The sequence below is a fragment of the Cephus cinctus genome, unplaced genomic scaffold, assembly GCF_000341935.2.
Source record: "Cephus cinctus unplaced genomic scaffold, Ccin1 Ccin1_scaffold0705, whole genome shotgun sequence".
In the NCBI taxonomy this organism is placed as follows: domain Eukaryota; kingdom Metazoa; phylum Arthropoda; class Insecta; order Hymenoptera; family Cephidae; genus Cephus; species Cephus cinctus.
Window position 1 is genome coordinate 257,458 of NW_014333325.1, and position 22,360 is coordinate 279,817.

The window sequence follows — 22,360 nt, forward strand, 5'->3', positions numbered from 1 at the left end:
AGTACTGTGACAATAGTTGTTTTTATCATATGCATACAGGTAAATAAGGACACAATATTATTTGTAGTGCTGGCAATGAATTTCGGAATGTGGGTCACATTGTTTGTGCACAAATGTAAATTCTGTGCATTTTACTTATTAATGTACGTGATAGCACAACTTACTCGTGCGTAATAGTTGGGGGACTTGACTCTAAAGAGTCAACCAAAAGGAAAAAAGGGAAGACTAAGATTTCTAACATAAGGATTATAGTTATGCGCATCTCAAATCTCATTTGATGTTTAAAAAAAAATATGAGTCTCATCTTCGATTATACTATAAGACAGCTAAAACCACTTGAATATCTTTCCAAAAATGGATTAAAGAAAACTTAAAATCTGTGTTTCAACTCCAATCAAAGATTAAATTAAGGAAGTGGTAGTAGCTCACAGGCGGACAAGTTATTAAGAATCTTCATTGGTTCGTTGCGACTTGACCGACTACAGTTGGTGATGTAGAATTAGAATTGTGTACGTCAGTGATTCCCCGAGTTACCTATACTTGGTGTCCTCTTCGTTGCCTTTAGTGGAATTTTAGTTTACTGTGAACAATTTAATGATGGTTAATTACTTCGTCGATTACTTCAGTCTTCTGGCATGATAACACGGATATTTCGGTTTCCACATTGATAAAAAACTATGCATCACTCGTCTTGTTCATGAAATGTTGGTTTTCTTTTGATATGCCGTCGACGACTACAATTAGTGACAACATCTAAGTTACTTCTCCGATTATGTTTTTACCTTGAATGAACAGGGCCATCGACAATTTCTTGCACTCGAACCAAATCTTTGGTGGAAATAACAGATGTTCTGTTGCCGATTATTGCAGTTTCTTGCGTATGAACGTGACCGAGATCTGGAGCGTCCTTGTCTTTCTCTATCTGGTGTATTGATGTTACTCATTGCTTTAGTTAATGCATCCATCTGCTGCTCCAATACTAGGATCCTGCTGTTGATATCAAGTGTGCTAATTGACGATGTAGACTGTTCCATACCAGGAATACTAGTTGTTGGTCTGCTCACATCATGAATCTTGTCTGCCATATTGGCAAGCTTAAACAAATCATCTTCCTGTATTGCCAGGATAGCTTGAATGTTCAGAGGCATTCTTTGCATCCATAAGATGCGCAAAATTTTCTTGTCCACCTTTCCTGTAGCAAGAGTATTCATTTCTCGTAGCAGCTCTGAAGGACGCTTATCCCCTAGTTCAATTTCTGTGAAAAGTTTACGAAGTTGCTTTTCATCGGAGTCAGTAAAGCAAGTCATGAGTTCTGTCTTCAGAGCAAGGTATTTATCCCTTTGTGGAGGTGATTCTATGAGAGCTGCTACTTGCTGTAGTATTTCTTTATCAAGATTTACAACTATGATATGATACTTCATGTCATCCGAGTAGATCCCAAACAAGGAAAATTGTGCTTCAACTTGAATAAACCAAAGTGCTGGATTAGCCTTCCAAAATGGTAGCAGTTCTATGCCCTCAACTTCAACGATTTGTGATTCTTCATCCAATAGTTCAGGACAGTGTGCTAAATCTAATGAATGGAGTTTTACAAATCCAGGCGATGTAGCTGTGGAAGATCCTGAGACGGCAACAGCAGTAACATTATTTTCAGCATCCTTAGTGCTGCATGTTGCTGAGTTTGCTTGTATAAATGGTAACAGTTTTGCCCTCCTAATTTCTTGGACCCCCAGTCTTCCTTTTGATGAACCAGAACAGTTTGCCAAAGCAACTGAATCAGTTCTTATAGATACAGATCGTGCAGTTACATGTTCCTCCATAACAAGAAAGGGATTAGCATTTTTTTCAGCCATTATTTTTTTGTAATGTTTGGTATTATTTTTCAATTATCAGATTGGGAGCTCCAAGGTGCAGCCGAATGGTTTGAACCTCTAATGCGAGGACTATGGAGATTAATGCATATCAAGTAAACAAGGTGAACTCTAAACTTCAGATCATATAAAAATATTTTTAAATATAATACTTGTCTTAAATACTCCTGGTAAGTAGCTAAATTCACTTGACAATCTTCTTTTTTCCACATAAGACTAAAAGAAACGTTTACTTTGTATTTGTTCCAATTATCCAATGACTGGTAAGTCTGTTTCTTTATTCTGTGGTTCCGTTCTATGTAAGCAAACTGTCTCATTCATTCTACAATGGGACCTTTGTCTGGAGTCGTTAAAGTAACATGTTTCTATTAGCTAATCGAAATAGCGACAAATCAGAGATGATAAATCTGATTGGTTAGCAGAAATGACTGATGACAATGACGTCGGGCGAACGTCTCATTTTAGAATGAATCTTACTTCTGGTTTTTCTTCATTTTCCTTTGTGCGAATTTATTTATATGTCTTATTTCCGTTGAGCCTTGTTATACTTGAAACGTTTATAGTATATGGTGGTTTGGAGCTTATTGCACATACATTGAGTTTCAAGTTCAACTGCCAGATTTTCCATCTGACATTAGATCTCGTTTACAAAATAAAACCAATCAAAAAGAAGATTTCAATAATGTTATGCTGATTATATAAAACAATATGTATATTAATAAATGTATATTGAAGAACTAAGACTACGTGTTCCTGTTTACGCACAGTACATTTAGTACGATCCCTTAAAAATGGTATGAATTACATATGTGGCTCATACATACAAATTATAAGTGATCGGTTAGTAGGCTGTGATGTCCAAGGACTGATTCTCTTTCGCCTGTTTTTTTTTGACGCGTTTCAATGCATAATCTCGGTTTAACTGTGCAATTAGATACTTGCATTTTCAAAATAAGCGGAGTTTATGCATTGAACCGCGTTGAAGAAAACAGGTTTTTAACATTCGTAGGAGAATGTCAGATCCAAAATACATACATTTTAACTGTGGACTGATTAAGTCTAGGTAATTATTCTTTTGTCAGACTCACAATGAAGGATGGCGTTTCTGCCGGTTCACTCGAAGGAAGTTCGATATTTTCCAAAACTGGGAATTCTAGAATGACTTCGTCGGAACACTTTTCTTCACAGATTTTATGTTGATCACTTGAAACAGGTGGTGACGGTTCTTTTCTCTGTAATGGAACAGAACGGCAGGCCCATGCATCCTTCGGCAATGTTTCCTGCTCCTTATCACCGCTCCAAAATTCTGCAATAGTAGCTGATGTTTCTCCAGGATCGTAATTGAGATACATCCACTATAAATATTAATGAAATTAAAAATAAAAATGTTAACGTATTAATGAATTATAGCTAACTAACATTGAAAAGTTGCTGTAAAGCCTGATGGGAACAATGCACGACGAATTTATAAGACGTTTCTTCAAGGTACTTTTTGTAAATTATATCCACCGCCGTTTGAATGATCAACTCGAGAGCAAAATTCACCACGTGATCTGTGTATTCTTCCTGCTGAATTTTTTGCCATTTTGCTTCAGAAATATTTAATGGCAGAGGACCACTTTCTAACCAAACACTTTCGTCGTCAATCTCCATCATTCTTAAATTAGAATTCGTTCTCCTATCATTTCTGACCGATCTTCTGCTGTGTCTTCTCGGTGCGTTATTCATTAATGATATAGAATGAAAATAGAAGAGAGAATTAGTTTTGTTAATCTTTGTTGGAAAAATAATAACTTTTTCAACCTCAGCGCGGCGACACTTACACTTTTATGAAGATAATAAGTGAAATAAGATTGTAATAAATATTATTATTATTATCTATGTGTAATCGAATATAAAAATATATTATTATAGGTATGAACAAATTTTATATCTATAATACCTTTTGCATTGTGTAGAATGAATATTTTCGTTACAGGAAGACGCGTAAATATGCGCTTGTCAGAACACAATAAATTTGATTAACAGTAGACGTGCCATCTCGACGGGTCGTATGACCCTTTTAAAGTAAAAAATACGTTTATAAAAATTATTGGTGTGTTTAGTGTTAAATCTTTTTTTTCGTAATTTCGTAATTTCATATTTTAAGGCAGTAATATAACATTCATCGAATACGACTATGCTTTCAGTTTTATCAGTTTTCAAGAGTTTACACTGTATTAAAGATAATCTTTAAATATCGTATTATTAGCAGTATTGTACATACTCATGATCATGACAATTCTATTGTTCCTTGAACATTAATGATTATGACGAAGATTTATTACTGCAGATAAGCTATGTAAATATTCTTACAAAGGCAGATAACGGAAACCCAAGAAAATCCAAGGAAACCCCCCCAACCCGACCCCACCGATTTCAATAATTTTTTGATATGTTGTAGTACTCGACAAAATAAGAGACACGTCTTTTTTTTTTTGTGCTGACATCCACTTTAAAGGGGTGAAAACGACCCTTGAAATTCACCCCCTGAAAATCGTTTTTTCATCATATCTGGACTTTTAATTAATATTTTTTAATAAAACCAAGTGGAAAATATTTGTGATAAGAAGTCGAAGATATGAGGTGTGTTTATGACCCAAGGGGTTGCAACCCTTATTTTATATTTTGAAAAAACTATATTTTTTATGCTTTTTTCTGCATAAAAACCGGGGTATGGGCTCAAAAAAATAAAGAATTGGCTCATAAACACACCTCATATCTTCGACTTCTTATGACAAATATTTTCCACTTGGTTTTATTAAAAAATATTAATTAGAAGTCGAGATATGATAAAAAAACGATTTTCGGGGGTGAATTTCAAGGGTCGTTTTCACCCCTTTAAAGTGGATGTCAGCACACAAAAAAAATACGTGTCTCTTATTTTGTCGAGTACTACAACATATCAAAAAATTATATGTATGTCGTATATGTATGAAGTTAAGGAGCTTGTTACATTCATTAACGTACATACATATACATCATAGAAAAAGAGGCGAACCACTAACATTGACGTCAACATCGACACCGAAACAAAATATTCATACTGTAAAATGTTATGTTTGGTGGGATCAGAAGGGCATATTGTTATATGAGTTGTTAGAACTTGGAGAAACTATTACAGACGATCGTTACAAACAACAATTAATTGCATTGAACCGGGTATTGAAGCAAAAACGCCCTGAATATATAAAAAGACACAAGGTATTTTTTTTTGCACGATAACGCAATTTGTTGCGAAATCGGTTAAAGAAATGTTGAAAGCGCTTCGCTGGGATGTCCTATCTCACCCGCGGTATTCACCAGACATCGCTCTTTGTGACTATCACTTGTTTCGGTCAATAGTGCATAACCTGTCACAGGTTATGATTGCTACAAGCACTTTCAGTCTTATGAAAAAATCGAAAAATGGGTCTAAGATTGGATTGCTACGAAGGATATTCAATTATTTTACCGCGGAATCCATATGTTGCCCAAAAGATGATAAAAGGTTATCGACAGCAATGAACGATACTTTCATTGAAATAAAATTAATATTCTGATTATAAACAATAGTTATTTTTAATAGAAAATCCTTTAAAATTAAGTACCACACCTAGTAAATAATAAATTGTGGTTCGTTTACGATTATTTTATTACAGACAAATCCACATTATTGCGTGCAGGATAATCCGAGTGAAATGGGAACAGTTTTATATATTTTAAACTAAAGCGAAAAGTTTATATCCATATTTTTTAACAATTTTGTACAACTTTCACCGAAAAAGTTTAGACACAACAAACATTTTGTAAAAAATCACTACTTTAAAAATTAAAGTATATGTATAAGCAAACTCCACATTTCCCATAATCTAATCCAATCCAGCTACTTATAGTAGCTCACATATAATACAATCAATAAAGACATTGTTTAAAATAAATCTAGAATAATTATATATCAAAGTAATTTATTTTTTAAATAATGTTATTTACATTGATAAACTTGTACAATAATACAACAAAGCTTCAGTTTATATTGAAAACTTTATATAATATACAAATTCAAGCGGTATCTCACTGAACACCCGTAAAATCCGGTCCTTTCTGTAAGAATTATATTCCACAATAAAACTTTCGGGTACAAAAGTTTGTCGAGTACAGAAGTGTTGTAAATTCCTCTCCTTGAAAGAGACTAATATTTCCATCTTACATTAAGATTCACACAGAAAAAGTATTAAAATCATATTATTATGAGAAACATATAAGTCTGCATATTGTATGATCTGATACCAGCTCATTGATTTAATTGTATTTACAAAATTGTATGTAACATCTTCACTACTCTTTTGTATTATCACTGCTGGTTATGTTTAATGATAATTTAATTGTAATTTAATAATTAATCCTTCAAGTACAGACAGAGTCTCCCAGGCGACGTAAATATATCAACTCCTTGAGACTTTCAAGAAATAGATTTTACGGACATCCCACCAATTTGTACAAAATGTTTGGATTCTAAGCAATAGATAGCGGCACGGTTAAAAGGACCAGTGTGCGCTCTATGTGCGAGTATTATTTGTATTAAGTCAATCCACAAGTTCAATATGCTATTTTGACAGTTCTAAAACGATAAAATTTCTAGCAAGACACACGTTGTGCAATTATGTGCAGGCAAGGTTCTGCATATAATTTCTGTTACAAAGTACGTGTGTGCATGGTCTTGCACTGAAATTTATTTTTTCTCCTACTTTAACATGCGTTTCCGTGATTTTAAGGAGAGCCATGATATTAATGATTGCATTGTTTGAGATCGGTGGGTTTCCGTGCATTTTTATATTTCTCACTTAAATAACCCGAAACACAGAAGCAAGAGTTGATTCGAGTAGTTTTCGGTCAGCTGTTGCTTGTACCGCCGGTTGCCTATACTTGGCGCGAGACTCGACCGAGTCTCTTGATCTTAAAATGTTCTCTAACAAGTAGTTGTTAGAGTTGTAAGCATTAGTAGCGCCATCTATTAAAATTCTTGAAAATTAAGTATCGCCCTTAATACTAATCTGTATTACCGTCAGAAGGTATTCTCAATACTGTATTATCTCTATCGTCTATTTTGAGCAATCTTAAGCAATCTCGACAGCGGCTTCGAGTTAGAAGCTCGCATGTTTCTTTAAAAGTTTTCAGCAGAGAAAAATCAATTTAAATGAACAAGTTTTTATAAACTTTATTGTTGAGAAATAAAAATGTTGGTGAGAATATCCAAGACGTCGCTGACGACGGCTATCAAAAACAGGTATTAAATAAATTTTCGTTTGTAAACGTTTGAGCAAATTTATTAGACTTAACCTTAAATCTTTGCTATTGAAACTAAAATTAATAAGTCATATAAATTGTCATACAATTTAAATGTACTCTGCCGTTATCCTAACGCTTAACTTTATATATGATTATTAACAGAAATTGAGTGACGTATAACAATTTTTTGGTTCATTTATTCAATTTTCCATAACAGTATGCTACAGTTATTTATCAATATTTGGCTATATATGAAGAAGAAAGAGTATATTTATTTGTTCATTTGATACATATGGAATATAATACTTTATTAATGTTTTTTTCAGTTCTACCCAAGCAAAACATTTCAATTTTTGGCAAAAATGTTCCTTATCCTCGCAAACAAAATCGACTGTCAATATCCCTTCCAAAGAGAACGTAACTCCATTTCCACCATTAACAGAACCAATACCTGATCTCCCTAAACCAATTTATTCAACTGCTAAAGAAGAACATCAAGTAACCCAGATTAGTGTTTTATCAAATGGTTTAAAGGTTGCATCAGAAAATCGTTTTGGACAATTTTGTACCATCGGTGGTAAGTATAGTGACATTACATCAGTTTTACTGTTCTTTGAACAATACTTGTTTACTTACATATATTTGTTTTCTGATAATATTTTCCAGTACTAATTGACTCAGGACCTCGTTATGAAGTAGCTTATCCTAGTGGGATATCTCATTTTCTTGAGAAGCTTGCTTTCAATGTAAGTCATTGATTCACATATCAAATATAAATCCCATTAGGTTAAAAGGTTTGGTAAACTAACCAAAAAAATAATTCTTTTACAGTCAACCAAGTCATTTGATAGTAAAGACACAATAATGCTTGCTCTTGAAAAACATGGAGGTATTTGTGATTGTCAAGCATCGCGAGATACTTTTGTTTATGCAGCATCAGCTGAACGTAATGGTCTTGATATGGTTGCCAAAGTTTTAGGAGATATTGTTCTAAGGCCTCGAATATCCGACGAAGAGGTATTGGTTTTTAATTTGATATTCATGTTGAAATTCACATTGAATGCTTACAGTTTCACAATGTTTTCATATTGATATATTTCTTTACATGTGGTCTTTGGAAATAAATTCTAGGTGGACATAGCGCGACAGACTGTACAATTTGAATTGGAGTCATTGCTGACAAGACCAGAACAAGAACCACTGCTTATGGACATGATACATGCGGTAAGATTACAAATTAATCCATGCCATTGGAACTTTATATGTTACTGACATTTGAATTGTAGGCTGCCTATCGAGATAATACATTGGGATTGCCAAAAATCTGTCCGGAAGGCAACATACAAAAAATCGATAGGAAAATTTTATTCACGTACCTGAAGCACCATTATACACCGAGTAGGATGGTTGTAGCGGGTGTAGGTGTCGATCACAAGGAATTTGTCAGTGCTGTTGAAAAGTAATAGGAATAAATTCCAATTAAACCCCCTTGTTTAAATAATTTTGTGTACATATTGTAACCTCTTATTTTTACTCTAGATACTTTGTGGATGAGAAACCAATATGGGAAGAAGACAAAGATCTAGTTCTACGAGATAGAGCATCTAACTTCGTGGATGAGTCTATAGCCCAATACACAGGCGGTATAATTTTGGTAAGTTTTAAATAATAATGTTTTAAGTTAATTTGTCAAACCTTATGCTATTGCTATAATTTCTATTACAGGAAGAGTGTAATGTTCCTGTATATGCTGGTCCTAGTGGACTACCAGAACTATCACATGTTGTAGTGGGTCTGGAAGGATGTTCACATCAGGATCCTGATTTTATTGCAATGTGTGTCTTGAATATGATGATGGGTGGTGGTGGTAGTTTCAGTGCTGGAGGTCCTGGCAAGGGCATGTATACACGTTTGTATACTAACGTTCTTAACAGGTAATGAGATCAGACACCTGAATGTTAACATAAATATTAATTTGACCGTCTTTCAATAAGGTACCACTGGCTCTACAGTGCAACTGCATATAATCATGCTTATGCAGACACAGGCCTCTTTTGTATTCATGCGTCTTCCACACCGACACATGTTAAGGAAATGGTAGAAGTTGTCGTTCACGAGTTGGTAGCAATGGCTGGTAGTATAACGGATAATGAATTGTCGGTAGGTAGACATTTTTTTACAATACTATTAACTACGAATACTGATTTCTATTTCGATGCATGAACATTATCTTAGTAATATCTAAGATTACCTTAGGTATGACAACATTATTAATAAATATTATTCACATACGATCTTAAAGATATTTTTGAAATGAAAATTAATAAAATTTTATTGCAGAGAGCAAAGAAGCAACTACAATCGATGTTGTTGATGAATTTGGAACAAAGACCAGTTGTCTTCGAAGATATTGGTAGGCAAGTACTTGCTACTGGATCGAGGAAACGTCCAGAATATTTTATACAAGCAATTGGTGAGTTGCCCTGTGCTTTATATATGATATGTTTTACATTCAAATTTTGAATTGATGTGAAAGTGATTTTTTATATTTGTTGATAGACATGATAACCAAAGATGATGTGTTCAGAGTGGCGCGACGTCTTTTGAAATCATCGCCAAGCGTTGCAGCTCGTGGTGAAGTTCGACATGTACCATCCCTGTCCGATCTTCAAGCCGGATTACTCGATTCCCATGGTCGCATGCCAGGATCACGTAGTAGATTATCTCTTTTTCGTTAACGATTTTTTCGCAAAATCGAGTGAATTCATCTTTAGGAATATTCTGAAGAAACGTCCTAGGAACCCTTGACAAAATTTAAGTGAAAAGTAATAATTACCTTATTCACGTGTCAGTTGTCACGTGACCATACTGATAGTATGGCGTTCCATGCAATTTTTGACGAACAGTAGGATCATCGAACGATTCTTAGAGAACTGTAATAAAATATATGATTGAAATTGTCATCGGAATCGTATGACAGTTATCGTTGAATAGGAAAAGAAAATTTGAACCTAATTAAAGTAATTGCAAGATTTTCAGACGAAACTAAATTACCTGTATTTTTATTTTACGATTTCATTTGTTTATCTGTTATAGTTAATTTTCGTATTTCTTCTTGTTTACCATGCAGTTTAAAATTCGTTCAAATTTTATGAAAAGTCTGATATGTACTTCCAACGAAGAATGAACAGCTGAATAGAACAAAAGAAATTTAAATATGAATAAATCTTTTTATAAATGAAACAAATAGAAAATGGTGTTAAAGTTATCGTGAGGAAATGTCTACATTTTTATTACAAAGTCAATTTAATATTCCATGTTTTTTAACTGTGGAATTAATTCGATCATTATATCTTCTTGTTATGTCCGTTTTCTCAGCATTTTTATTAAAATAATTTTTATTGTTTATTGTCTGGACCTAATCAATGACTCCAAAATATTAAGATGAGGTTTTTCTAAATTTTGATCGTTAATGCATAATAAGCAAAAGTAACATCTTATTAGTTCCGCCACGTATAAGATGAGCAATTATCCTTAATTTGTTTTTATGAAAAACATATAGATAGTTAACAATTAATAGATATCCACTCAGGTACGCCAGCTGATTAATGATACCAACTCGCTAATCATTTACAAATAATATCTTTTACAGCAACAATCGAGGAATGATGGAGACATCCTACACGAAAGTTTGAAAAATTAAATATCTAATATGTAAACATTTTTGTATCGGATTTTGACTTCAAAAAGAATTCATTCAATTCAACTAGGGATACAAGAGGACCATTTCAAATCGTAATAAAGCCTACATTTTATGCGTATTTACTCACGAGTTTTATCTATGTAATATCAACTTTAACCACTACCATTATACGTATATGTTACCGTGAAAGACCGAAATCTGGAGAATGTCGACTTTCACCGGTGAATGTCAACAGTCACATAGTCGCTTGGTGTATGTCCGAAATATTTGCTAAATACCCTTATTTCTGACTTACACCGGTAAATGTCGACATTCACCATGCACTAATGGTGAATGTTGAACATGTCGGAGATTTATATTTTTTTCTTCGTAATTCAGTCGCTATAAAACGTCACAAGGGTGACATAACTTTTTCGCCTCTCTTTCCGTGAGGAGTGACCAAGAATTTAAATAACACAGTACATTCTAAATGAGAAAAAAAAAATAATAATAAAAAAATTACTTAATTATGTGATTCAAATCTTATTTATTGCATCAACTTAAACTATTATGACACTTTGAATTGCACAAGAATCCCTTGCTTTTACAACTGCATTTATTTGTGGAACACTTCCTTTTGCAATGACAGCGTGTATAGCCTTGCCCCCCGCTTCTCGAATTAGCTGCAGCTACTTCTCTCAATGACATTTCTTGAAAAGAAATCTCATCTATGGAAAGTAACTTTTCTTTACAAATTACGAACTGATTACGCGTGTAAAGCTGCTTGAGGGTACCATTTTTATTTGCCAGTTTATAGAAGTCGGAGTCTCCTATTCCAACAACAACTACACACATTCCGGGTATCTGTACGACCACGATCGACATCAGGGACTTGTATTCGTACAGTATCACCAATTTGAGCAGGAGGAAATTGTTTTTATGAGGTTCGTAACATTTTTGTTGCTTGCAGTATAAGATTCTCTTTCGCGGCCGCTCTTTTTATAGAAATTAACTCGTGTTTTTCAGTCAGAACTTGATGAGAAGACGTTGTAAATTGCAAGTCCTCTTCAATATTTTTCTTTGGAATATGGTTTTCGGTATGACCACCGCTCAAATTTCAGAAGTATTAACAGTTTCTTCAAGCTCTTCTTCGGTTTCAAAAGTATTGGCAATTTCTTCGAGTTGTTCTTCGGTTTTAATATTTGCGATTTGTTCGCTAGGCAAAAAAGACGATGCCATGCCTCTTTTTGCTTTAGCGCCAAACATGGCTTCATAAGGACTTTGGCGTATTGTTTCGTGGTATGTAGTGTTCTTGGCAAATTGAACAAAGGGTAAACCATCTGACCATTTATTTTTATCGTTATTGTTCATCCATGCAGTTAGCATATTCTGTATATCCTTATTGGCCCTTTCAACCGAGCCTTGGGTTCGACTGGGACGAGGCTTTCCATGAACTATCTTAACATCTTTCCACATAGCGCATATTTCGGATATGACTTGATTACTGAATTCTCTACCGTTATTTGATTGCAATATTGCTGGTGCACCAAAGGTTAAAAATATTGAAAGAACGTGGTACGCTACTTCTTTAGCTCTTTTAGTTTTCAAAGGTCGTAGCTGGACAAACTTAGTTAAATCATCTTGATACACCATTATGAACTTATATTCGCCATCTCTATGTGACTGCAGATCTATCAGATCAACTTGACATCTTGAGTTTAACACAGAACTGACAATTGGTTTCACAACAATACCTTTCTTAGGTGCACTGTGTTTCATTTGACACTGTTTGCATAAATTTAAATACAACATTACAACTTCGTATGTAATATTTTTGTATTTAACTTGCAACTCTTTAAGCATACGTGTTCTTCCTCCGTGGCCTATTCTGATGTGAGTTCCATATAGTATACTGAACAATTCTTCATTGGTAACATAACACTGTATATTCGTTTTGCCTGGTTTTAATGGTGCAATTAACTTCTCTTCACCATTAATTCTTAAAACGTCAAAACGTTTTAATCGTCTGTAGTCCAAAGGTGTTTTGCACTTGGTTTTAGCAGAAACCACTTCAGAAAGTATTTTAGAGTACTTTTCTTGAGAAAAATAAAAACAATTGTCTTCTCGTTTACCCGCAATTAATGCATTTAACTTTTCAAGAAAAAGATCACGATTTACTGCAGTATCCATTCGGTATAAATTACGGTATCGGAAAGAAAAAATTAAGAAAACGTTGCTCGCATCATCAAAGCTTGCACAAGACTGACAAAGCTGACTGACTCCCAGCAGAAGAACGGATTTGGCGGGAGAGAGCCAGTCGCCTATTTGTCGGCTCCTCTCTTTCGAACCTCCACCAGAGCATAACTGTGATTGTCGACATACACCGGTGAGGGTCCGAATGTACAAGAATTAAATGATATATTCGATCTTTCACCGACGTACTTGGTATGTGTTGACATTCATCGTTGAAAGTCGACATTCTCAAATTTCGATCTTTCACGGTAACATATACATATCGAAAAATGCAAGCGTACTTGTACTAGTTGAAACCCACTTTCTCTTATTTTTTTCCTCCTAGCACGAGGGAGAGACTTTAGGTAAAGAGGACTAAGTCTTATAGGACTTTGCCTCTTTTAAGACACAGTACACGGGGGCTGACCGTCTTTAGCAGTATTTTCTCTTTGTCACTGATCAGAAGAATGCGGTGTATTCAATTTAGAGTAGGAGCACGTATAATAGGAGAAAGAATCTCTAAGAAATATTCAAATTTGACTTTTCCTATGAGATTTAACCTCACCAGTTCATTGTTTCTTTTTAAATTTCGTATGAAAATAGTTATCGGCGTGCGCATGCGCAAAGACGCATACGCGATCAAACTTACTCGATGCCTAAAGGCAAATTTATTTATCCGTATCCTAAGAATAAAAATATTCGCTAATGCCTTGTGGATTCTTTATTGATATTAAGGGACATTGTCAGCAGATTTAATGGTGATCTCCACTTCTATTAGAGTCCATTTCAATGGACTTTATAAGATCGTTATTGTACACGAAAAGATTCGCGCTGTAAACCTTAGTCACCGTTGTGGCGTAACGATTCCAGATTTTCAAAAAGTTTTGTCCATCCTCGTGGAAACGTTTTACAGCAGTATCTGCTTCTTCCAGTGCAGATATGTAAATTTCTTCAATCTTCTGCACAAAGGTATTTATAAAGTTATTGAAATTGTTAAATAATACTATGTGTGTGAGATTAAATGTTAATAAATAATTGCGATGTCTTGACTATGTGAAGAATTAAAATAATAGTTAACGTAATGTAATGAACTTTTGGAAAGTCGTATAATTGAAGCTTTAAAGTTAATATACGAGTTAACAAACAGACTAGCATGGCTGTATCATTAGACCCTGTTAGCTAGTCGCAAAAATGATTACTGTAGGTTTCTTACTTGCTCATAATTTTCTGCAACAGAATCGATTCCCAGTGACAAATCAATTGGACGACCGACTGATATTTTTTTCGTAGGAATGGATCGCGTTTCAAATATTTTACCAAAATTGCCTATAGTATTCTTTTTCGATACCAAAGAAGATTTCTGTTTAGGCCATTCCTTGATACTCGGCCTTTTAATTTTATTTGGTACATTCAATAGATAAGCTAGATCAAAGAGACGGTGGGTTTTATTTTCTTTGTCTAAGAGCAAGAGAAATGAATGTAAATTATAAAAAGAAAATATCTAAAAAAATACCGATGCTTTTTCACATTAAATCATTTAAAAAAAATACACGAATCAAATGTCCGTATTCAAAACTTAATAATTGTTATCCTGCCTTGGTCCACTGTTAAACTTTGCCCTGAAGTTTTGAGAGACTTTTTTGATGTTATTATCGCTATGTTGTCCTTCAGCATATTTTGCAGAGATACAGTCGCCTCCATAAATTCCAATTTATTCAAAACTCCTCTTAGTTCGTCCGTAAGCTGCATGAGGGACGTTCGACAAATGTCGTAGGTTTTATCGAATTCAGTCTGCGATCATTCGATTAAATTTTCCATTAGTCAGTAATACCGTTAACATTAACTTCAAGATCGGTGGTTACCTTGAACTCGTTAAAAAGAGTTTTGACTTTTTCACACATGAGACGTTCTTCAGTTTGTATCACGTTGCTTCTATCTTCGAGAAGATTTTTATTACCGGGAAAACCGTGCATAACCTTCAAACTGTTGGCTAGTTTTACGCGCTTTTCTTGAAAATGATCGATAGTTTCTTTAAGGTCAACCGATGCACGTTCCTTTTGCACAATGATAGATGCACTATTGACCTCATGGAATTCGCGAAAATTGTTTAAAATCCACTTGAGAATATTTTTCTTCAAAAATTTCGCCAATTCTAGAAATTCTGAGGAAGAAAAAGATTTCTACGGATCGTTAATGTATGTAATAGTTATATGATTTTAACCTTTCAATTCTTGTATCCATATATTTCGACACTGGTGTAAATAGGATCGGAAGCGTAACCAAATTTTTTCCATAAAATCATTGTAATTTGACACCAGAAAGTCCTCTTTCGTATTATCACGATTTTCCAAAGATGAAAAATAATTCTAAATTCAAAATTATTACGTTTTTTTGGAATTATAGTATGCCAGATGATTCTCAAAACTGAGACAAAGAATGCCGTAGGCAGAAAGTATCTACCTTAGTCATATCTTGCACGCGAGTAAAGGTATTCCACAAATTACTGATAATAATAGAAGAAAAGAAGTTTCCTTCTGAGATGGGTGATTTCTCAGAATCAAATAATAACTTTCGGTAGTCAATGTATTTTGTCAATGGTTTTGATTTTTTAGAATTTCCCACTAAGATCTGTTCATTTTCAATGCTTGATCTGTATTCTTTCAAATTATTCAGGACATCTAACAACACTGTTTCTTTTTTCAAATTACAAATATAAATGATTGTTCCCATTCTTGGTGAAGCCTTGCTCTTTTAACTCAATTTCTATTTAAAAATTCTACCGATACCTTTCATAGAGGGAAATGGTAAACTAAGAATGCTGAAGCTCTCATTGAAGCTATAAAGAATTTCATTCCAAGTATTCAACATATTTTTAACTGATAAATTTTTCATCGCATTGTGTTTGTAGATTTCCATGTGTCCCAGCAGGTCTGTCGTTAACTTCGTGCCTCTGTCAATTAGATGACTTACTTCGTTTTCCAAAAGGTTTGTGCATTTCATTATCACACTTGATATGGTAGCATGAAAATTTCGATCTTGTATCATAGCATTGGTACTGTTTGAAGTGGAATAACATTTAATTTTATAAGTTTCTGTTAATGATACTAAAGTGTTTAGAACGTATTTATAACATTTTTTAAACCCTTCGTGTGCATAAGAGCCCTCAACGCAAAAGGCTCATCCGGGCTGAAGGTAGCAACCAATGGGCAAAAGTCATGATGTCATTAATCGGACTAAAAGCATTTTGCCCATTAGTGGCTGCCTGCTGCTCGTAGCCAGCTGGGTTTCGTCCGAATGATATATGAAATTTAAAGGTAAATTCGGACAAGTTTTTCGCGTCAGTAGATTCAAATCAACAAACCGCTCGATCGCACTGTTACGTTTTTTATCAATGTCTGCCAATAATTCTTTGAAACTTCGGTCTATTTTCGATTTTGCCTCGCGTTCTAGACGCTCGATAGATTTGACGCATACCGACAAAGCTTTACGAAATTCTTTAGCTTCGTCCGTATGAAAATTTCCACCGTCTTTGAACAAGCTAGAAAATTAATTGAATTAATAATTGTACAATAATATTATTTTATAAAATGACAACGGCAATTCTCTTACCAAATGCTCTTGACAAATAAGTCCGTTTGATCTCGCATCCATATGCATTTATTAATTAACTGATTACGATACTCTGTAAAATCAGTTTTCATACGATCTACGTGATGCTCCATTGTCGCCATTTTCTGTCGAATGATATATGATAGTATGTACGATGATGATATAATTGATCATCGAATAATCGAAGATGATTTTAAGAATGTCGGAATAATATACATATATGTATATTAGGTCGGTTTCTTTTTCTATTTGCAATCGTACCATTTTTATTAAACGATTAATCAAAGTCCTGCTTTCGGCTTTAGCAAGTTCTGTGTAATTTTTAATAAATTCTTCTTGAAAATTTTTATTCATTTCTTTTTTCTCCTGTAAGAATGCTTTCAGCTCCTCAGGCACCGAATTCATGAATTGATATATTCCCTGTGCAATATCAATATATAAAAAATATATACAGGGTGTCCCAAAATTATCTGACCAACGGGGTATGGCGGTGTTCGGGAGGCACCACTGATCATGAAAATGACCTTCCTTTTGTCCGGAAGGTCATAGTTTTTAAATGGGAGCAGGTCAAAGTTGACCGATCATAGCGAGGCGTCACGAGAAACGTAGGCACCTACGAACTCTGAGTTTTCTTCCCTCGCTTTTGTTTCTCGGTGGCTTGTTTCTTGTTTCTTGTTTCCAATAGGCATGACTTCGGCTGATGTCATCATGCCCGAAGCCACTGAGAAACAAAAGCGAGACAAGAAAACTCAGAGTTCGTAGGTGCCTACGTTTCTCTTGACGCCTCCCTATGATCGGTCAACTTTGACCTGCTCCCATTTAAAAACTATGACCTTCCGGACAAAAGGAAGGTCATTTTGCCACTGAGAAACAAAAGCGAGACAAGAAAACTCAGAGTTCGTAGGTGCCTACGTTTCTCTTGACGCCTCCCTCTGATTGGTCAACTTTGACCTGCTCCCATTTAAAAACTATGACTTTCCGGACAAAAGGAAGGTCATTTTCGTGATCAGTGGTGCCTCCCGAACACCGCCATACCCCGTTGATCAGGTAATTTTGGGACACCCTGTATAATAATACATCACTCGAGTGTAATGTTACATTATTGCTTCACTACGAATCAGAGGTTAGAATACCATTGTGTGTTCTTCAAGACGATCTTTGTGAATTTGAATTTCACGATTTCGTGTCTCGTACACTTCGCAGCGAATATTTTTACGGTGATTAGCAATAGACGTCATTTCCGATTCAATTTTTTCCTTATGCTCCTGTAATACATCCTTTTCCCATTGATCACTTAATTTCAAAGTTTGCTTCAGATGAATGGGATAATTTGACGTTATATTCTGGATCAAACTGTATGAAAATTTTTAATTTAAATTCTGTAAGGTATTTATCTTCCGTATTTGAATACTCACGCAGCTATTCCGTCTGCGATTGACACGTTAAAGTGCAGTAAGTGCAAATTAATCTGATCAATTAGCTTATTATAATTTTCAATATCTTTTGTAGCATTTTCATTTTTCAAATAATTATTAGATGCATCTTCTACATCATGTTCATCAAAGTGTTCAAGTACAAATTTCTCTATGTCTAATAATAGTATCGGAATTTCTTCTTCCGCCATTTTTTTGTATTTTTTAATTTGGAAATGCTTATCTTGAAAATCGTTTATCCATCTTATAAAAGAAATGAGAAATTAATAATAACATTATTAGAAGTGGTAAAAGTATTCAACTGAAAATGACCCGTTTTCTTCGACGCGGTTTAATGTATAAACTCGGTTTAACTATGCTGTTAGCCAATGAGACACTTGTGCTTTTAAGATAGACGGAGTTTACGCATTGAATCGCGTTGAAATAACGCGCTAATGAAATATAATAATACTTTTCTTCTATTTGACGTAAAATCTCATAAACTTGTGTCAAACGTTTCTCCAAATTCGTTTCGATATATTCCTGTCTTGCATTTTCCAAAGCTACGTTCAATTTAACCTCAAATTCTTTATGTACTTTCCCATACTTCATATTTACATTTTCCACTGCTGTTGTGAGCTCATTTTCAATATCCGTTGCTCTAGACACGTGTTTTGTTCGCAGTGAAATAAAATCTTCAAAAAATTTTCGAATGTTCAACAACGCTTCTTGTATGTTTAGCACAGTATCGTACCGTAAATTCTGAAAGTAAATCCTAAACTTAAAAATTGTACAAAGTAACATTTGTGGTTAGAATTAATTTATCACATATTTTTGGTAAAAAAAATGACAGCATAGATTGAAATAATGAAAATTTGAAAATATAACATTGACTTATAATATGTTTCATTGATCAAATAATTTTCTTTTGTGCATCGGGTATCACAAAATAATATTAATTCGTGTAATAAATACCTCCAATTCTGTCAAAATCTCTTTATGCTTTTTTCTAATGTTTGGCAACATCTCATCTACTACCAGATTATCTTGTTCGTAATAATCAGAATCCACGTTGGCTAATTTGAAACTTTCAACTTGATTTTCAAAGCAATTACAAATATTAAGTAAAGCAACATTGCACTTTTTGATAACACGCTTAAAAGATTTGTCTGAAACGTAAGAAAATATATTAAATCGACTTTTCATGAAAATTCTTAGCTATGATATTAAAGTTATCATAATACCAAATCTTGCTACGATTTTATCAATTTTCTTAAAATGTTCGAAAAAAATGTTTTCGGAAAATAATGCTTCATCCAGCTGCTTTATTATTTCATTCAGCTTTTCAATCGTGATTCTCAATTGTGGTATAATTTCTGCAAGCTCCTTCTGGTCTAATAATATTATGTCAGCATCCATAAGTATTTGTTTTTCAAATCTACCGGTTCGAAGGTTTTTCATAATAGACAATAATATTAAAGACAAAATAAAAATTTCACAATTTTTTAAAGACTATTACTCTAAAACTTGTAAAGTATCCGTACGAATGATTTCATTGCGTTCCGATTTCAACGCATCAATCCAATGTTTCATTTTGAATCTCGAAGTGTCGAAGAGTAAACGGATTTGCAAAAATAGATCTGCATAAGTCCTATGATTTTGTAATACCATTCGATTGTAATTCTATTAAAATAATTATTAATACATATATATATATAATAATATATAATATTAATATTTCCATTCCAATTTGTAACTCAAGTATTTCAAGTATAACGTGCAAAAAAGCAAACCAGTATTTCTTTTTCTATACGATACTGTATCTCTTCCGGAAAGGAATAAAAAATATCCAATAAAATTTTCGAATATTTTCTCATTAACGGTTTCGCACATATGAGCCGTTTTTGCTCAATAGATTGCACTGCGTCAAAAAAATGATCGAGAACCAGTTTATGTTGGTATACTGAACATTCAACCTGTTGACTAGCATTAGCGAAAGCTTCTTCGGTGACATCGGTAACCTTAAAAAGAAAAAAAAATCAAAATCATAAATCCAAATGTGAATTCAAATGTGAATTCAATTTACGTGAATTTCACGTAATTTCATTTGCACGATTTCGATTTCTTCGTAGGTGGTAATGATTGCCCTTTTTTGTTGTTCACTGATTTTGCGAAATTCATCATTACACCCATTGTGAATCGTAGCCAATTCTTCGAGCATAGAATTAAGTGTAAATTCATGTGCATCTTTCTTCCTTTGCTGTAGATTTTTTAAAATTTCCGATGCGCCAGATTTTGATTCTATAATATTGAAGACATTTTTTTTAAGTGCATATAACATATTCTACATCTAACGTAATATTATACGAACGATTTTTTTTCTTACTGATACAAGACGTCACTTCCTTAACTGTCCATACGTCTTGTAACATTTTATACGTTTCCATTGATTCAGGCAAAATTTTGAATCCAAGGAAATATTTTTTCACGAGTGTCAACGATTTATTAAGAATATGAGATTCGATACTTTTTAATCTGCATTTTCTCTGTAGCTATATAAACATATCATTCGTCAAGTTTTAAGAATACGTCTAATATTATTGCAGTACCGAATTACTAAAGAACGACAAGACTGTACAAAAAAAATCTTTCAAAGCAAAGATGAATAAATTAACTTGGGTAGTTACATTGTTAGGTTGCGATTTTTTTGTAATCATCGATGAACCAGGCTTGTGAATTAAATTAACGGTTTTATGTTCGTAAAATGACATTGCATAATATTGTGTACACGGTTAGCAAGATAAATACAATGAAGTTAACTGCTCACTTTTCTTCTCTCGTCTTTTTCGTCCCTTTCGTCCGTTACGATTCAGTTTCAACTTCTCTGAGATTCAATCACGTAAAAATCTTCTAGGACACCTTTCCCCTTCTGATGTTAGTTTATTGTGACTTTGCAGCTTTTTTAAAATAACTATAAAAAAATCAATAAGTGCAATATACACAATCTTTAATACAACAATGTTATACTTTATTTAGTGCAAATACCGCAATATTACTTACAATGTATTAGAATGGTATCCCAACTATTCACTAAAAACTTACAAATAATTTGCACAAAAGAATTGTAAATTTAAGTGAGGTTTCTGTAAAAGTACTAAAATATACTAAAGATATTTCCACCAAAATGTAATACTCACCAGAAATTGACTATAACGTTACCAAAGTTTTAGTGAATGTAAATCCACTAGTGTGGTTATCATGAGTACATTCAGAAACCTCGAAAGAAAGATGATCATTTGTATTGATGGAAAAATTAATCTAACTGTGAAATTAAATATGGTACCTTACTTATTTCTGCTCCAAAAACATTTTTCTAGAAAAATTATCCTTATAGTTTCTCATTTCGCGGGTTCGGGAATTGTCGAGACATCCTATTGGTAGATGGGTTAGAAAAGATCAAAGCCTTCTCAAGAATAAATACAGAGATGAGTGGGGAAATGCACAACGCTCCGGTTTTAGGCGATACCAAAAGCATGGCGCTAAATCGTAGCGGCGAGTCCAGGAATAGGATTTCGTGATCATCGCCTCTGTCGATGTTACAGATTTCGCGTAGCCGCGCGGGTCATGATCATCGTTCTAGCCGATATTGCAGTCAGCGAAATGAATGGATTGCTCGGTGGTGGGGAACAAGTTGCGGCCCCTCACAAACCGTTCTTGACAATTGTGTATGGACGTAATGCGCAAACAAATGTGTATATTCAAATAAATTTCAAAGTTATAAAAAATGCATAGAAGTATTGGTTTTCACTCTTTACCTCTTATCATGCCGAAAATGAACATTAAAAAATGAATGACGAAATTCGTTGGTAAATGAAACGACCGAGAACAGTTTAAAGAGAAATTTTGAAATATCATAGATAAATATCTATAGAAAATTTAATTTAGAATTAAACGAGCATCGTGGCTGAGTCAATAACCTGTCAAGGTTCCTCTCTTTTAACCTTTCTACGTTGCCCAAAGTTATATTTTATTCTCTTTTGTTCGTCCACGTAGAGAAGGGTGGCGCGAAAGTTCTTAACTGGAGTGCATCTTCATATTATTCTGCTTATATGTAAACTAAGCGAAACGACAGTAGTAAGCAGTTGAATAAACGATGAATTTCTATAAATACAACTTCCGAAACAAGTAAATCATATACGTGTTTTTGGCATCTGGCTAGTGCACCCGGTTACGAATCGGGAATAAAG

At 33.9% G+C, this 22,360-nt stretch overlaps 4 protein-coding genes across 15 annotated transcripts in view; 1 reads left to right on the forward strand and 3 right to left on the reverse strand.

Annotated features, from left to right (window-relative positions):
* Nucleotides 1-3,769, reverse strand: part of LOC107270137 — a 98,134-nt gene extending 94,365 nt beyond the window's left edge. For 3 of the 6 annotated variants that reach the window (XM_015744855.2, XM_025087565.1, XM_015744856.2), the window contains exons 1-2: nucleotides 3,291-3,768; nucleotides 2,960-3,226 (exon numbers count right to left, since the gene is read on the reverse strand). In XM_015744855.2, coding sequence (XP_015600341.1) covers nucleotides 2,960-3,226; nucleotides 3,291-3,599 — 576 coding nt within the window. In that variant the 5' untranslated portion in view covers nucleotides 3,600-3,768. Of the gene's footprint in view, nucleotides 1-429; nucleotides 1,896-2,959; nucleotides 3,227-3,290 lie in introns of those variants that run through there. The other 3 variants (XR_001538246.2, XM_025087564.1, XR_001538245.2) reach the window with 3 other exon arrangements.
* Nucleotides 3,770-6,999: 3,230 nt separating this feature from the next.
* Nucleotides 7,000-10,999, forward strand: LOC107270151 (mitochondrial-processing peptidase subunit alpha). Its single transcript, XM_015744886.2, has 11 exons — nucleotides 7,000-7,176; nucleotides 7,505-7,755; nucleotides 7,845-7,924; nucleotides 8,010-8,195; nucleotides 8,310-8,402; nucleotides 8,465-8,637; nucleotides 8,718-8,832; nucleotides 8,904-9,112; nucleotides 9,173-9,338; nucleotides 9,519-9,651; nucleotides 9,738-10,999. Exons 1-11 carry the CDS (start codon nucleotides 7,127-7,129, stop codon nucleotides 9,914-9,916), a joined length of 1,635 nt encoding a protein of 544 aa, XP_015600372.1. The 5' UTR covers nucleotides 7,000-7,126; the 3' UTR covers nucleotides 9,917-10,999.
* A 971-nt stretch (nucleotides 11,000-11,970) lies between these two features.
* LOC107270120 (KRAB-A domain-containing protein 2-like) lies at nucleotides 11,971-13,050 on the reverse strand. The gene has a single exon (XM_015744824.1). It carries the CDS (start codon nucleotides 13,048-13,050, stop codon nucleotides 11,971-11,973), a length of 1,080 nt encoding a protein of 359 aa, XP_015600310.1.
* A 782-nt stretch (nucleotides 13,051-13,832) lies between these two features.
* LOC112494700 lies at nucleotides 13,833-21,575 on the reverse strand. 7 transcript variants are annotated; one of them, XM_025087555.1, is made up of 23 exons: nucleotides 21,462-21,575; nucleotides 21,311-21,389; nucleotides 20,941-21,084; nucleotides 20,801-20,842; nucleotides 20,485-20,665; nucleotides 20,200-20,414; nucleotides 19,907-20,134; nucleotides 19,633-19,796; nucleotides 19,358-19,551; nucleotides 19,089-19,282; nucleotides 18,586-18,875; nucleotides 18,117-18,377; nucleotides 17,835-18,054; nucleotides 16,963-17,121; nucleotides 16,702-16,826; nucleotides 16,454-16,630; nucleotides 15,879-16,147; nucleotides 15,553-15,785; nucleotides 15,314-15,458; nucleotides 14,955-15,253; nucleotides 14,688-14,883; nucleotides 14,306-14,514; nucleotides 13,833-14,051 (listed from the first exon to the last, which is right to left on the reverse strand). In XM_025087555.1, the coding sequence occupies exons 4-23, from the start codon at nucleotides 20,828-20,830 to the stop codon at nucleotides 13,845-13,847; spliced, it is 3,996 nt and encodes a 1,331-aa protein (XP_024943323.1). In that variant the 5' UTR covers nucleotides 20,831-20,842; nucleotides 20,941-21,084; nucleotides 21,311-21,389; nucleotides 21,462-21,575; the 3' UTR covers nucleotides 13,833-13,844. The 7 variants fall into 7 exon arrangements, with proteins under 7 accessions (XP_024943323.1, XP_024943321.1, XP_024943326.1 ...); XM_025087553.1 differs by having other exon boundaries at nucleotides 21,457-21,568; XM_025087558.1 differs by lacking the exon at nucleotides 20,801-20,842 and having other exon boundaries at nucleotides 21,457-21,568.
* Between the last annotated feature and the right edge of the window lie 785 nt (nucleotides 21,576-22,360).